Genomic DNA, 14,842 nt, shown 5'->3' on the forward strand with positions numbered 1-14,842 from the left:
CCTAAGAAAACCCTATAAAATTCATGGTCACCAAAAGTCTACATGCAACTTGAAGGTGTACACGCATGTATCTGTGTGAATGGATGTTCGTGTGTCAAAAATATGTATTATCAGGGTTTCTGATTGCAGGAAGACTCAAAAATTTGTCCAGCCAAAACGTTCTTAAGTCTTTCAGGGCACACTGAACATGAAGGTTGGGACCAGGGAGGTAGATTGGTCTCCTGTTTATGCCTTCAGAGAGGGTGAACCTCTGAACAATATTGTAACCCCTCTTCTCATCTTTAGTGTCTCCACATACCTGAAATGGTTGGTAGAACATTCTTTTTCATCAAATCCTAGTTTGTTAAATGTTGGGGTGGAGAAGAGGCTAAAGGGAAATTTTAATCTGTTGCATCATGATTCCATATCATTACTGCTCAATCCCTTGCAGTTCATTATGACAGAGCCATGCACCACACTATACAAGAAAGTGAGAATTACTTCAGCAAAACCCATCATTCCTTGGGTAAGAGTTTCTATTGACTCCAACATAGAACTTCCATGTGCAGAGAAAAGGTAAAAAGTAAGATCAGGAGAAACATTTATTTTATTTTCATTTGTATGCCGCCTTTCTTCCAGAAGGGACCCAAGGCAGCTCACAGATAAAAATACTCATTCAAGAGAGACAACAGAGATAAGTATGAAGTTGCAACCTTTCAGTAATCTGCGCACTAAATAACATGCACACAGAATGATCAAAAACTATTGATTATAACCAAAATACTTTATTGCCATAAGAAATTGCAACTGTATTTTTAAGAATGTAAGAAAATATTGTATAGAAAAAGTGAGCTAAGCATGCAAAATATATAACTATTTCCACTGATAAGTTGTTGTATTCAGGTCAGAATGACAGAATTACAGTATTTTAGTAAGCTAGCTGAGCACTTATTTTAATACTATATATGTCAATAGTGGCTAAAAAACAACATTCCCACTCTTTCAGAGTGTTCAATGAACAAAACAGATTTGGTTTAGACCCAATATTTGTGCTCACTCCTTCCCCTCTTTTCCTTTGGTGTGGCTGTGAGATCTAAAGTGGAAATTTTCACTTTCCTTTTCAACTATTGCTATAATATTTCTGAACCTGGAACTATGGTTAACTTTACTATGACTGCTTATTTAGCAAAATAAGTCAAAATTCTACATTACTCTAAGGATGGGTTGGTTCCTCAAACCAAAGTTAATGCTAACCAAGTTTGTTCAGTTTCAGACACAAAAAGCAATATTTAGTTGAAGATAGAACTTCTTGCACTTGTGACAGATGGGGAAGAAGACTCATTAAACCTAGGTTTGTATAGGTTAAGCAAACCCATAATTTAACATTGTATCCATACTATATCCATTACCATTCAGAACATGTATCAAAACATTCACATAGGCCTAAATTTGCTAGTTCCAGCTAGAGCAGATTTGTTGGACAAAGTGCTGAATAGCCTGTTGACACTTATGTAGATCCTATCAATTCAACAGACATGATCTAGTTAGGAACATTACCAGATTTAGGCTATTGGTATGCAACAAATTACAATAATCCAAGGATGTCCTTATTGGGAATATCAAAATAATAAACACACAGGAGGCAACCAGAATTTAAGTCAGAGCTTTCTTAGCATCTACATCATATAATTTTCTCATATTTCTAATGGATTATTTTTCCATGCACTCCTATTAAAAATATTGTGGAAGACAAGCATATGGACACAATGAAAAGGTATGTTTTAAAAACGGGAGGGGGGGGGAGGAAGCTGCAGCAAAATGTAACTATGTCTAAATGCTTAGGCAGTGGCAAGTAAAGCTACATTCAACCAAACATGCCTTAATATGGGGCCATCCCTGAAGCCCTATAATTAAAGTTATGCTAATAGTTTGCAAACAGTCCTTGCTTCTGTTGGCAGGAATGCCCCTTCTGCAGGTTCTGCTTACAGGCTGCTACTGTCAGCAAGTGTGTGACAACTGTAAGGTATCTTACTCCTTTTCCTATAGATGCTTTTACCTTTTAACAAAACTATCCCAGAAGACATTTCTAGGCAAAAGCAATCACTGAGGGAGAAGAAAATGGTGTGCATTGTTAGTTTTTCTGCCAGCAAATGGGATTTATACCATCTACAAATGACAGGTTTTCCATTATAGTCTAGATCACAATGTATCTATATTCACAGCTCTTGCATTTTTCTTACACAGCCCCCTAGATATTTTAGAGTATAACTTCCATGATTCCTGAACACTGGCCATGCTTAATGGATCTAATGAGAGTGCAAAATTTCTGGAAGGCACCAGGTTAAGAAAGCTGCAGTGCCTTACATATCTATAGGAAACATAGGGCCCATACAGACAGGCCAAAATAAAGCTGCTTCAGGTCACATTGGTGGTATGTGTTTAAATGATGCATGCGTCCTAAGAGACCAGAAGCTGTGCCAAAGCTGTGGTCCAGTCCTTAGGACTAGACCACAGCTTTGGCATGGATTCTGGCCCCTTAGAATACATGCATCATTTAAACAGCATACCTCCATGTGACCTGAAGCAGCTTTATTTTGGCCTGTCTGTATGGGCCCAAAATTTTAAAACATTATAAAACATAAAATACTTTAAAACTGTTTAAATTAGCATTTACAGAGCAAAAATGCCCATTAACGGTAACATTCTAGAAGTTTAACATCTGTATCAATCCCTGATTTGTCATGGAGAAGAAGTGATCCCACTTCCATCTTTTGCCTCTTGAGGCAAATAAAAGTCTAAGGCTTGGCCTTAAGTATGCAGCATTTCAAAATAAGATCTGAAAATTTGTTTGAAAGCAGGCACATGAAAAGTAATCTAGGAAGTTCATTAGAACAAACCAATACACAATAAGCACTTCAGCATCACAGACACAATATATTTATCAAGTGAAGTCAGTCTGAAACCACCCTCACCAGTAGCTACCATTCCACACGTTAGGCATTTGGAAGCAAGTCAATTAATTTTTGTACAGGCCAATCTCTCCTATCACCTCCAGTTGCGTTCCAGAAAAATGGATATTAATGTGCAGAAAGTACATGGCAATGGTAATACTTGTAGGAAACAGTATTGTGAAGAGCAGATTCCATGGAGGTAGTTCACTTGCTTTTCTGCATAGCTGAGGCACAGTAATAGAGCTGAATGCACACTAAAAAAGACACCATAGTACGGTGAGAGCTGCCACTATTCCATTGAGTATGGCCATACTGTAGCCCATGTGAAAAGAGTGTCCAGTCATTCGTCTAAAAAAAAAAGCAAAAGATCAATTAACAAGTAACAAGAACATTAAGTTCACCTATTCCAAACTTGAGATGCAAAGGCAAATTGGAAATGGCAAATGTCACAGAATAGCTCTCCAGATGGTTTTGACTTCAACTTCCAGAAGCCCTTCCCAGCATGCTAATTGGTAAGGGACTGTGGGAGTAGCAGCTGAAATTACTGGAATATAGGTTTCCCACTCCCGTATTAGATGTTTTGCTTCATGAAATCTGGTGACAAACTGCAGAGCCCCATCTGGTGGCAACATGACAATGATCCTTCCTTGTGCTGCCCTGCATTTTCTGGAATGGCCTTTTCTTATCAACATGACCATGTCTTTATTATGTGTTTTAAAATGTACTTGTTTACCCTTGCTGTTCCAAACAATTAAAATATTAAGTTGTTCCAAATCTTGCTTTACTGTGGGATCCAGGGTGGCTTACAGTGTAGGACAAAAAATATACTACTAAAACAGCATATGATATAAAGGTCTTTATAAAATTAAATAGACTGTTTTTTATCAATAAAATTTATTTAAAAAAAATAAAATTAAATAGACAAGTCCACAAAAAGTTAATTTAAAAAAAATCAAAAATAAAAAAAAAATCAGCAGGCTTGACAAAAAAAGAATCTCCAAACCCAATTAAAAATTAAGGCCTGTCTAAATAAAAGGGTTTGAAAGCAGAGAGGGACTCTGAGCCTCCGCTGGGAGAAAATTCCACAACCTGGATCAGTTCCTGAGGAGGCTCTCTCCCATGTCCTCACCAAGCGCACCTGTGACATATCACATCGTGGTACTGTGGGAAAGCCCTTTCCTGAAGACCTTTAGAACTCAAGCAGACTCATATAGGGAGAGATGGTCTTTCAGATAAGTCTGAACACAAGCCTTGCAAAAATGGAAAAATATGTATATTTTAAATAAATACAATCAATTATAATTGAACTAAAAATAAAGAGGCATTGATGGCACATGCAGAGGTTAGAATGTTTTAATTCTTTGTGGTATTGCACTGAAATTGTCATGTGCTATAGTAAACAGGAAAGATTTAGTACAAATGTGAACACTTATACTAGCACACACTCTGCTGGCCAACTTATAGAAGTGCTTAAAAACAATTTCACTATATTTTACAGTAGGTTGTAACAAAGTAGTATAATGAGAAAATTGTACTTTGTTGTTATTAACTGCTGTCAAGCTGACATCAATTTAGGTTGACCCTATCTTCAAGAGCCCTACTCAGGTCTTGCAGACTCAGGGCTGTGGCTTTCCTAAGTCCATCCATCTGAAATGAGGTCTTCTCTTTTCCAACTGCCTTACCAAGCATTATTGCCTCTTCTACTGAGTCATGCCTTCTCATGAAATTCTTTTGTACACTCCATTATCCAACATATATTTGCAATATGATATTCTTTTCCTGAGGCCTCTTCCTTTCCTGAACCCAGCATGGATATGTGACATTTCTTGTTCCATATGTAATAAAAGCCTTTGTTGAAGAACTAAGCATCACTTTGCTTGCATGGAAGATTAATACAGTGGTTAGAATGAAAAATACAGGAAAGTTATACAGAGTCACATCCTTGGTCAATATAGCCAAGTACTGTTGACAGACTAGGAGCCATTCACAGGATTTCAGGCAGGAAGTTTAAAAAAAACAACAGATGGCAAAATTGGCCGTTTGCATGTTTTGCACCTGTGGCCACTCTCTGGTTATTTAACAGTATCTGCAAGTATTAAATCCTTGACCAGATGATAGTTAATAGTGCTAAATTCAACATTTCTCTCTTTTCTGCTTCAGCCCTTTGTTCAGTTTTCTAGTCCTCCAGACTGGGTTTTGGGCTTGTACAGGGGACTACAGTGGGGAGGAAGACTGTCTCTTTTCAATTTTGTTGGACACCACTGTTCTGCCAGTGGAATATCACCACTGGATGCCATCTATAATGTTCCTGCCACTCTTAACTGGACATTTCAGACTTAACCCTGTTAGCTAATCAACACATATAAGCATGATTTTATTTTTCAGAATACAAAGTTGTTTCAGAATCAATAAAGTTATTAGGAGGACAAATATTTGGATGCATTTTAATTTTAGAAAAGTCATACTCACTTGAACCGTGCAGGAGATAGTGGGGTAGGAGGAAACATTCCTGGTTCAAAGGAATCAAAATATGTCACTGTCCAGGAAAAACTGCAACATGACAGCCCAGCGATTAATGACAGAACAAGAAGGCTCCAAAATCCTTACAAAAGAAGAACACAGTAACAAACACGGAAAGCTTAAAATACAACATTCAAAAGATAACACACAAGACATTACCAGAAAGTAACAAAGTAGAAGGATTTCAACTGAGAAAATATAATTCATTCAACTCAGGCGTACCTCACCCTGAGATGAATGGGGGATGATCCCATATAAGAATACAGAGCTAATCTTTTCTGCAATTAGTACTATCATAGCATTTTTTTTACATCCCAAAGTATAAAGGATACACATTTCCCTCAACAGAAATTGGAGGGGGCTTCATCACCACCACTACACCCCCCCCCCCCGTGCGCTGCACTTGCCATTCCAATCCTTTTTAAAAACTTGATTAAATTCTAAATAGCTCTCCTTCCATCCTCTGAGAGGAGCAATCTCACTATGCTTTTTGTCCTCCCCTGCTAGTTTAGATTCAGATCCATATCACATGACACTGTTATACCACTATGAATGGGTGCTGAAAACCTCTCAGCTCAACCCACGTCCAAAATTCTGAGCACAATTTTGTCATGATAGCTTTAAAGAATGTTATTTTATATTGTAAACTGATAGTTTACAAGATATTGGCTCAATTCTCTGATTTTTTTATCCAGGTAATTGATAGAACCATGTCAATGAACAGCATACCATTTTCAAATGCTCAACCCTGTGAGGTTCTGAAGTGTCTGTTCCTTGCAGAACAAAACTCCAAAGGAAATCCATGAATGTATGATGCAACTTGAGTGACAAGTGCCTGTCATACTCAACCTTGAAGAAGTGGTGTGTCAACTTTCAACATGGAACTTCTGAGAATGAAGATGCAGCAAGGTCTGGGAGGGCTTCAACAGTGCCAACTCCTGAAATTGTGGACCGCATTCATGACCTGATTTGGCAGACTGACAAACTCAACTAAAATTGCTGAGATGTTAGAAATATCCTGAGGATACAATGAATTTATAATTCACAAGCAGTTGGCTCTGCAGATGCTGTCAGCCAAGTGGGTGACAAAATGTTTGAATGCTGATTAGAAACAAAATCGAATGGATAACCCCAAGCTGATTTTGCAGCATTCAAAGTCTTGAACCTGCTTATCATTTTATATATCAGGATTTCTCCATTTACTTCCACAGCCAGGCGGAACAGTCCAAGGGAAGCAGTGGAGATGGCAGCAAGCCCTGTGTTCTTCATGCACCCACTCCTGCCTGGGCCCTAATGCCTGCTCGCCTCTGGGGAGCCCACCACCCATCCCTTCTAAGCTTGCAAGAAATACAACAGGCACCATATGCTGTGTCTCATGTGTTTTGTCTCGCAGTGTGAGGTGTAACCCGTGTTTCTCACAAAGGAAAAAGCAGGTGGGTGGTGGACTCCATGGAGGGGGTGTAACACAAAGAATGCATGCTTCGCAGCCACCACTGTCGTACAGCATATATCACATCTGGTGGGAGGGACACGAAGAATCCGCACCTGGTACTTGCTGCCACCTCTACTGCTGCTCTGCGACTTCTTCTCGCCCCATTAAGACTATTTATTTATTCTCATTTTTTTTCACTTTCATGCAGGCCCTACTCCCCTAACCCCCACAAGGGCCAATTATATAGCACTATAACAGTGTAATGTGATAAAGAAATCAGGAGAGCTGTTTTTTTAAGAAGCAACAAGAAGCCTTTTAAAACCTGAAACACTTCTGGTTCTGAATAAAGCCCCTCCTCCAGCTTAGAACAGCCCAAGGAGGGGAAGGCACACTTATGCAAGGATACGTTTAAAGGTTTGTGGGGAGGGTTTGGACGAACCTTTTTAAAATAGGAGTGGGGGCCTGAATTGCGGTCTCGGGGATAGATTTTACCCACATCAATTCTAGAGCAATGAATAATTCATTTTACTCTACGTCAATGAGTAGCATAAAATAAAACTTAAGATCCAGATCAAGGTAACACGTAATATGATTTGAGCACACATTGTCATACATAATTTGCTATAATTTTTAATTTACAATTTTAGGCACACATGAAATAATTTTTTGGAATAGGAATGGAATACACATTAGCACTGATTAAACATTAGAACTCCCTAATGTAGGTAATATCTTCTGATCATATCTATGGAAGGGCGGGGTAGAAATAAATTTATTATTATTATTATTATTATTATTATTATTAATATATTTTGGTTATTAGTAAAGATACCGGACAACTTAACTGTTCTTTACAGGAAAATCTTTTTTGTTTTTTGATACATTGATAGGGGGTTGCTTCATTCATTGATTCAAGAATAAGTAAAGCAACTGCAAGAGTTCTATAATTTATACAAAATCTTACCTAAAATACTTGTTTCTACTGTACCATCTGCCCTTACTTTTTCATATTGCAAATCTGTAAGCAGAAATATCCAACAATAAAACGTTAGTAATCAAAGCAGTTACTGGAGGGGGGGAGTAATGGAAATGTCAATGGGAAACAGAAATATCTCCACATTTCATTGGATATCATTTAATTGTTGTTGTGTGCCTTCCAAGTCATTTCTGATTTGTGGCAACCCTAAGGTGGGATTTAGGTTTGCCTTTCTCTGGGGCTGAGAGAGTGTGACTTGCTCACTTTTGTCATGCAGTGGCTTTCCATGCCCAAGCAGGGAATTCAAACCCTTGCCTCCCAGAATCCTAGTCATTACACCATGCTGGCTCTCATTTCATTACTAAAAAATGAAAAGCTAAACTCGAATGTGATTACATTTATAACATTAGCATGCCACAGAAGTACACATAAACAAACCAAAAAATAAGGGAGAGGTCTGACACCTGACTAGTTTAAGACTGGTATGATTGTTTTGTTTTAGTGCACAGAGTTATGTTGTCTTAACACAATGATATATTAAAATAACTCAATACTGGATGCCTATTGGGTTATATGGTCCCAAGAATACATACATCTTCTAAATAGCTATTAAAATACAGTACCGCAGGCATGGTTATCTATGGTACCTTCTAGGGCCAACCTTACATTGCAAAGAAAAACATTTTCAACATCATGCTTATGATGTTTTTAAAAATAATTTAAAAATTCTCCATACTAGAGCCTCAACAGATTTGACCTATTTTTAAATATGCACAGAAGCATATTATGGTTTCAAGATCACTTATGAGTGAAACAAACGAGTATATATTATAGTAATATATGGGCCCAAACAGACAGGCCAAAATAAAGCAGCTTTGGGTCACTTTGAAGGTATGCTGTTTAAATGACACGCACATCTTAAGAGGCCAGAAGCTGAGCCAAAGCTGTGCTTCAGTCCTTGTCATGGCTTCTGGTTTCTTAGGATGCATGCACCTGAACATTAGGAGGAACTTCCTGACAGTAAGGGCTGTTCGGCAGTGGAATGCACTTCCTCGGAAGGTGATAGAGTCTCCTTCCTTGGAGGTCTTTAAACAGAGGCTGGATGGCCATCTGTCAGGGATGCTTTGATCTGGATTTCCTGCATGGCAGGGGGTTGGACTGGATGGCCCTAGTGGTCTCTTCCAACTCTACGATTCTATGATTCTATGATTTAAACAGCAGACTTCCAAAACAGCCCAAAGCAGCTTTATTTTGGCCTGTCTGTTTGGGCCCACATAATAGCAAACCTCAGGCCCAAGACCTTTTTCTCAGGCCACCTGACATGGAGGCTATCTTTTTTTACCAGTACCATATTTCTGCTGTAACCACAAATGTGGTTTCCTGGAAGCCCACAGTGAAACTCACTGTGGTTGCAGCTGTACTGCAGAACTATAATGCAGTTTGACCCCGCTTTAATTGCCATGGCTCCATCTTATAGAAATCTGGGGAGTGTCGTTTGTTGTGGCATCAGAGCACTCTGACAGAGAAGACTAAACAGATTGTAAAACTATGAATCCAGGTATTCCATAGTATGGAGCCACAGAAGTTAAAGCAGTGTCAAACTGCACTATTTCTGCAGTGCAGCTTGTGTCTTGCTTTCCTGGCAGGAGGTCACACATGGACCAGCGATGTCCATACTCAGTCACTGTGTTTCAATACCTTAGACCAGTGGTTCCTAAATTTTGGTCCTCCAGGTGTTTTGGACTTCAGCTCCTAGCTAGCTTGGATGAAGTTCAGGGATTCTGGAAGTAGAAGTCCAGAACACCTGGAGGACAAAGTTTGGAAATCACTGCCTTAGACACACTAAAAAGCAATATGTAGCAATCATGGGTTTCATGGGGGGGATGAAACCAAACATTGTCAGGAAATGGCTGTGGAGTTTGGTTCACCTGTGTCCCTTTTAAATGTTGAAGAGAGAGGGTGGGACTGAATGGGAGGAGAAAAGAGATGCTCCTGGTTTGTTTGTTTTTTAAAAACTTAAAACTTTTTTTATTTTTTAAATAAATAATTTAAACATTTATTCTTTTAAAACTTTCTTTCAAAACACCACACAACACCAAATGTTCACTTTAACCACATGAAACTATGTACATGCAAATACAGATAGGCTGTTTGTATGCTATTGCAACTTAAACATACAACTCTTAACTTTGCTAATTGTTTATGTCACAATGATTGCCATTACATTCAGCGATATGAATACACTTGTCCCTCCATATTCGCTAGGGTTTGGGACACAAGACCCCTGTGAATGTAGAAAAACCATAAATAACAAAAAAAAAACCTCGTTTTTACCTAAGAGGACACTTCTCTAGGAAACTCTAGATCCTCCAGTGCAACTCTGTGGTCAACGTCTGACAATCACTGACCATAGAACTGCACTGGAGGAGCTACACATGCCCAGTAGAGTATTATCTCTAGGAATCTCTAGGTCTTTCAGTGCAACTTTTAGTTAAAGTTGACCACAGAGTTGCACTGGAGGACCTAGAGATTCCTAGAGACAGTGTATCAATCAAATCCGCAAATATGGAGGGATGAATGTAATATCAATACGAAAAACACTACTAAGGATTCTGTATGGTCAGGGTGGCCAGGGGTCCTCATAACTGCCAAGGATGACAAGGCACTGTAAAATAAGCATTCAAGAAAAATGTAGGATGTCACAAAAGAAAAAGCTCACAACACTCAGAGAAATGTAAATCCATGCTCAAAATGAAGTACAGTTGTAAACCCCTCTTGAACAGGTTGAAATGTAGGACAGGTCATGGATAAGGAGGATAACTGGGTTTTTCTGCTGGTTGTTTGTCACAACTCTTGCCATCATATTCACATGGGAATGATGATTTACAACATCAGTACAAAAAACATGACTAGCGGGGATGTGCCCAACTGCACAGCGGGGGGTGTTATGGTGCTCCATTGACATTTGGCTGTTCCTTTTAGTGCCAGCAAAGCACCGGATCTGGCCCATGACATGCGGTTGCCATGGCCTTGATCCACAAAGGAAAGGGTCAGTGGGATGCCACTCCAAAGGGGCAGTTTGTTTTGCCCGAGTGGAAACTTCAACTGGTTCAAAATACATCAGCCAGACTGGTTGCTGGATTGGGGATTATATAATGTTTCTTATGTACGTGCAAATACAGATATGTATTTTATTGAAATGATTGTGTTATTGTAACCCGTCTTGATCCATAGGGAGAAGTGGGATTTAAATAAAAATGTATTATTATTATTATTTCTGTATGATGTGGTATGGGAGGAGGATAATTGGGGGTGACACCATGAATTGTCTAGTGATACTAACCAAGGTGACCAGACATCCTCCTTTTCTAAGGCTTGTCCTCCATTCCAACCTCCAACCAGGAGGAATTCCAAAATGCCTCCATGCCAATTCGCTTCTGGTCCCAGTACAAAGTGTTGGTTATTACCTTTAAAGACCTACATGGCTTGGGCCAGAGTTACTTGAGGGAATGCCTCTCCCTACACAATCCGCCCCGCACTTTGAGAACATCGGGGAAATTGCTACTCGAAAACCCTAAGGTACGACTGGCAACAACCCATCAGAGCTTACTCAGCGATAGCTCCTACTCTTTGGAATGCACTTCCTGAAGAGATCCACCTCAGCAGTACACTGGAAGCCTTCAAAAAGGTGTTAAAAACTTATCTCTTCCAGCAAGCATACCCTCCTGACTCACTGTAGAGAACTCTTCCCCAATTAATTGATATTTTATAGCTGTTTTTAGATAACTTTATTGAATAATTGTGATTATTATTTAAATGTTTTTATATTGTATGTGATCGCTCTTATAGATGCACACCACTTTGATCTCAAGGAAAAGCGGTATAGAAATAAACAGTTTATTATATTATTATATTATCCTGAGCATCACTAAGAAGCGTGAATTGACATTTCTGTGTGTTTAGCTTTTATTGGTATTTTGATACTAAGCCGCTTTGGTTGTTTTGTTTTGTAACAGGGAAGCAGGATATAGATAAAGTTTTATTATTATCACTATTCCTCAATTATCCCTAATGTCCTACATTTTGTGGTGCCTTGTCCTCCTTTGCGGTTCTGGCCACAAAGAATCCTTAGTAACGGTTTCTTGCATGCCACAGCGATAGTTGTGCTGTGAACAACTAGCAAAATTAAGATTAGTAACGCTACTGGAAGCACCAAAAGCAGCTTTGCTCCGATGAAACACTTCGTTGTTGTTGTTGTTGTTGTTACTGTGCGCCTTGGAGTCATTTCTGACTTACGGCGACCCCAAGGTGAGCCTATCCCAGGGTTTTCTTGGCAAGGTTTGCCATCGCCTTCCTTCCCCTGGGGCTGAGAAAGCCTGACTTTCCCAAGTGGGGCTTCAATGCCTGCACTGCAGCCACTCCCTCAAAACCATAAGGCTGCGAGTTCAAGACCAGCAAAAGGGCTCAGGCTTGACTCAGGCTTGCATCCTTCTGAGGAGGAGGAGGAGGCTTAGACACGACTAGTTCAGTATGAAGCGGTATATAAAGGGAGCTGCTCTTGCTGCAGTCTTCCTTCCCCGTCTGTGTTTATGGGGGCGCTGCAGGCTCTGTCTCACGGCCACTTCTGAGGTTCCTTTGCCTATGGAAACCCCGTGGGTCATGAGATGGAGCTGCGGGTTCGTCTGCAGAGTGGCAGACCCTGCACTCCAAGCACTGCAGCCCAGGCTGGCTGCTGCGAAGGGCTTGAGCTCCCTCGCAGACAGACAGCACTGTACTCGGAGGAGCAGGGAGGGAGTCCCCCGCCGTCGTCGTCGCCGCCGCCCACCTTTCAGGACCAGGCAGCCGAGGGCCAGCAGGAAGGCCACCAAGGCCACGGCCAGCAAGCAGCACAGCACCGCGCAGGCCCTGCTCCTCGGGCCCCGGGGAGCAGCACTTGGGCCCAAGCCGCCCAACACGCCCCCGCCGCCCTCCTGCTCCTGAGGCCTGGCTGGGCCGCTCGGGCGGTAGGCCCCGTGGTACGCTGCCATGGCAACCCAAAAGACCTAGGCCTCGGCGCGCGCAGGGACCAGGCAGGGCTTGAACACCACACGCCGAGACAAACCGGAAGCCAGCCCAGCAAGACCGGAAGCGGCGGCGGAAGAAGAAGAGGAGGACGCCATTAGACCCACCTCTTCCTTCTCCTCCCCCTCGGCTCCCTTCGCTCCACGCGGCTCTGTGGCTCCCTTAAAGGGGACGGCGCCTGGCGATTGCCTCAAAAAGACCTAACACCTTCCTCCGACCTCCGTTTGGCTGTACTAGAGCGTCCCTCTTGGGCTCCCGTAGCCCCGCCCTTCCACCTCCGCCTTCCCGTCGTCCTTTGCGTGCCTCCCTCTCCTTTTTTTGTTTCCTCTCCTCCTCCTCCTCCTCCTTCCCCCCATTTTCCCTCGGACGAGGCAGAGACAAGCCGCCCCTTGCGCCTCTTCCAACCCGAGCAGCGAAGCAGCGGCGGAGGCCTGAGTGCCGTTGCGTGTTTTGTTTCTCCTCGCCGCCGCCTGCTTCCGGCGCCAGTCTCAACGGCCTTCCTCGTCGCGTCGGGCCCCGGAGGGCCATGTCCGGCGTGGACTCCGGGGCGGCCTCCCCTCAGGCGCTGCCCTTCTCCCTGCAGCCCAAGCCGCCTCCGCTGATGCAGCTGAACCCGGGCGAAGGCGTGCGGGCGGGGCCCCCCGAGCAGCCCCCCAAGGGCCCCCGCCTGGGAGGAGGCGGCCGCCCCGACTGGGCCCCCGGGAAGCCCGTCAGCCTCCTGGCCCCGCTCCTGCCCCCGCCGCGGGGGGAGCCCGAGCCCCTCCTGCCCTTCGGACCCGCCTCCCGGCAGCCCCTTCGCGGCAGGATGCTCGGGCGCTGCGGGGCGGGAGGCGGCGGCGGCGGCGGCGGAGGGGGCCTCCTCAACCCAGCCATGCGCCCCGGAGGAGGAGGCGGAGGAGGCATGGGCCGGGAGTCCCTGATGGTGAGTAGTAGCGCAAGGGGCTGGAGGGACCTCCGGAACAGACCCTTCAGGACACTCCTATGGGAAGTCCCTCCTGCCTCCCCAGGTCACACAGGATACATAGACCCCCTTCTTCCAGGCAAGCGTTCTCCGAAGAGGCCAGCCACGCATGCAGGCGAAGCCTCAGGAATAACGTCGCTTAGAATATAATATAACGTCAGGAAGAAGCCCTTCTCAAACGTGGGCACTTGGCCCCAAAAACCCCGCCAAAATAATAATGATGATGATAATAATAATAAAAACAGGCAACAATGACAACATTGATTTATAACACTCTTTCCACCAAAGCAGGGGATGGCCAGCATCACAGGAGTAGGAAAGTCAAGGTGCTCCTACCCCAAAGGGAACCCTTCTCCCCTCCTGCCAAAGGGAACCAACCGCCTGAAGTTTAGTGGAGGGCAAGTACTTGTGCGTTTAGGCCCAATACAGACTGCAGGAATCAGAACCCAGTGTGAGACCACTTTAGCTGCCCTGGCTCAGTGCCAGGGGATACTGGGAATTGTAGTTTATTGTAGCACCAGAGCACTCTCTCTCACAGAAAAGGCTGAATGTCTCACAAAACTACAGTGCCCAGAATTCCTTAGCATTGAGCCAGGGCAGTTAAAGCAGTCTCAAACGGGATTATTATTTCTGCAGTGTGTGTGTTTGGGTCCCGCATTTGGTCCAGTCAAAACCAAGGACAGGAGCACTCTCAAGGGGAGTCTCATAGTGCTGCTCTGTCTGCCTCCTGGGGCACTCTGGGCTTTGCAGTTCAGTGAGGCCTACCTAACACTGCTATAGCACTACAGCCCCACTTTAACTGCTGTGGAATCCTGGGCTTTGCCGTTCTTCTCGTCATTAACCACCTTCAAGTCAGTCTTGACTCACGGAGGCCCTGCGGATGAGAGACCTCCCAGTCTCCCTGTCCTCCTCTGCTCTGGCCAGGCCCATGGCATGGGGCCTTCCTCTCTTTCTGCTTCCCT

General features: G+C 43.1%; 2 protein-coding genes across 2 annotated transcripts in view; one reads left to right on the plus strand and one right to left on the minus strand.

The window, feature by feature from the left end:
• Positions 1-744: 744 nt before the first annotated feature.
• Positions 745-12,966, minus strand: ARL6IP6 (ARF like GTPase 6 interacting protein 6). The gene is made up of 4 exons (XM_089520008.1): positions 12,684-12,966; positions 7,847-7,900; positions 5,400-5,532; positions 745-3,278 (listed from the first exon to the last, which is right to left on the minus strand). Exons 1-4 carry the CDS (start codon positions 12,883-12,885, stop codon positions 3,185-3,187), a joined length of 483 nt encoding a protein of 160 aa, XP_089376134.1. The 5' UTR covers positions 12,886-12,966; the 3' UTR covers positions 745-3,184.
• Positions 12,967-13,072: 106 nt separating this feature from the next.
• PRPF40A (pre-mRNA processing factor 40A) overlaps positions 13,073-14,842 on the plus strand; it is a 36,422-nt gene continuing 34,652 nt past the window's right edge. Inside the window, exon 1 of the mRNA XM_089520007.1 lies at positions 13,073-13,841. Within this exon, the coding sequence (XP_089376133.1) occupies positions 13,446-13,841 (396 nt within the window). The 5' untranslated portion in view covers positions 13,073-13,445. The remainder of the gene's footprint in view (positions 13,842-14,842) is intronic.

The sequence above is a fragment of the Sceloporus occidentalis genome, unplaced genomic scaffold (genome assembly GCF_023333645.1).
Source record: "Sceloporus occidentalis isolate IW3139 unplaced genomic scaffold, rSceOcc1.0.p SCAF_4, whole genome shotgun sequence".
NCBI classification, from domain to species: domain Eukaryota; kingdom Metazoa; phylum Chordata; class Lepidosauria; order Squamata; family Phrynosomatidae; genus Sceloporus; species Sceloporus occidentalis.